Here is a 1,690-nt window from a genome sequence, read left to right on the forward strand (position 1 = left end):
GGTCCCGTCTGTGTAATTTATTTTTAAACTTTTAGTTTAAAAATGATAAATACTAAACAGCCTACAGTATTTTTAATGTCTTTATTTTACAGTTAAAATAAATGTTTATCAAATAAAGTTTAATGTTACAACTAATCATGAATCCCTTTAAGCACAACAACAAAAAAATGTTAGCATTAATTTCTACTTTTAACGCCTTTATTCTGTGGCAGGATGTGCTTTTGTTAAATTCCAAGGACACGCTGAAGCCCAGGCTGCCATCAACAGTTTGCACGGGAGCCGCACAATGCCCGTGAGCTGCACGCATTGAAAACAGCGCAGAAACTCTCCGTATGACACGGTCTGAAGCCTGTCTGTCTGCTCGCAGGGCGCGTCGTCCAGCCTGGTGGTGAAGTTCGCCGACACGGAGAAGGAGCGGGGGCTGAGGAGGATGCAGCAGGTGGCCTCCCAGCTCGGCATCTTCAGCCCCATGACCCTCAACTTCCCCGCCTACAATGCCTACACGCAGGCGGTCAATGCACAGGCAAGCACAAACGCCCCACTGTACTGCACTCGCACGACGAATTGTAAGGGGGGGTAGTGCTGTGCTTATGAAAGGATGTAATAAGTTTGAAGAGGCTATCAGTGGTCTAATTGGAGCTAATGTTGTTACCCAGACAACAGAACATACGTCATCTAGCATTAGCTTTCCCGCAACACACAACCATTAACTCACTGACTCGGGACATAATGGCCTTGTAATTAGATCTCTATTCATCTGTTCCTCCATCACTCCCTTTCCCCGGCCCCTTCCTCCCATTTTTCATCTTTTTTTCCTCTCTCGTTCTCCTTTTTTTTCTCTCCTTTATCAATTTGACCCCATTTTTCCTTTTCCCTCCGTTCCCTGCCTCCCTCATCTGCAGCTCGTCCAGCAGCAGGCCCTGGTTGCCCAGTCAGCGTACTTGTCCCCCGTGGCCACGGTTGCTGCCGTACAGATGCAGCAGATGGCGGCGCTCAACGCCAACGGAATCATCGCCACGCCCATCACGCCCATCACGCCGTCCTCGGGTAAGCTCGCCGGCACGTGCCCCACGTCCCCTGAAACTCACCTGAATTTATGAGCAGCAGCGCCGTAATCAAACCAAAAGTGGGTTTTGCTGCAATAACATTTGTGAGCCGTCACATCGAACCGAGGATTAAGTCCAAAAGTGGGGAAACTGGCAGATACAGGGTTTTGATTTAAACAAGTGCAAAAATTGCATTTTTTCAAAATATAATGAATTAGTGCCTTATCTATGTATCAATTGAATGAACTGTGCAAACACTGCAAAAATAAATAAAATACACTGAGAGTAATTGTTGTGATGTGCTCTATTACAGGTACAAACACTCCACCCACTATCGCAGCGACACCTGTACCAGCTATTCCTGCACCAATCGGAGTGAACGGTTACAGCAACGTGGCGGCTCCCACCAACGGACAACAAACAGAAACACTATACACCAACGGGGTTCATCCATATCAAGGTATTATGAGACAATCAAATGAGTTCATACTCATGGAAGACTGGAGCAACTTCATCAATACTATTTATGATATACCTTATATTTTCTTTCCTCATTGGTTTTCTTTCGCTTTTGTTTTCAGCCCAGAGTCCAGCAGCCTTGGATCCACTTCAGCAAGCCTACGCAGGCATGCAGCACTACACAG

The 1,690-nt window shown here is 46.3% G+C and overlaps 1 protein-coding gene across 2 annotated transcripts in view; it reads left to right on the top strand.

Moving 5' to 3' along the window:
• LOC106515087 (CUGBP Elav-like family member 3) overlaps positions 1-1,690 on the top strand; it is a gene marked incomplete at both ends in the record, with an annotated part of 37,510 nt that extends 35,820 nt beyond the window's left edge. For both annotated transcript variants that reach the window (XM_014004706.1, XM_014004707.1), the window contains 5 exon segments: positions 213-292; positions 368-523; positions 903-1,047; positions 1,360-1,506; positions 1,628-1,690. In XM_014004706.1, the coding sequence (XP_013860160.1) occupies positions 213-292; positions 368-523; positions 903-1,047; positions 1,360-1,506; positions 1,628-1,690 (591 nt within the window).

Source organism: Austrofundulus limnaeus, unplaced genomic scaffold (assembly GCF_001266775.1).
Source record: "Austrofundulus limnaeus strain Quisiro unplaced genomic scaffold, Austrofundulus_limnaeus-1.0 Scaffold26, whole genome shotgun sequence".
NCBI lineage: Eukaryota > Metazoa > Chordata > Actinopteri > Cyprinodontiformes > Rivulidae > Austrofundulus > Austrofundulus limnaeus.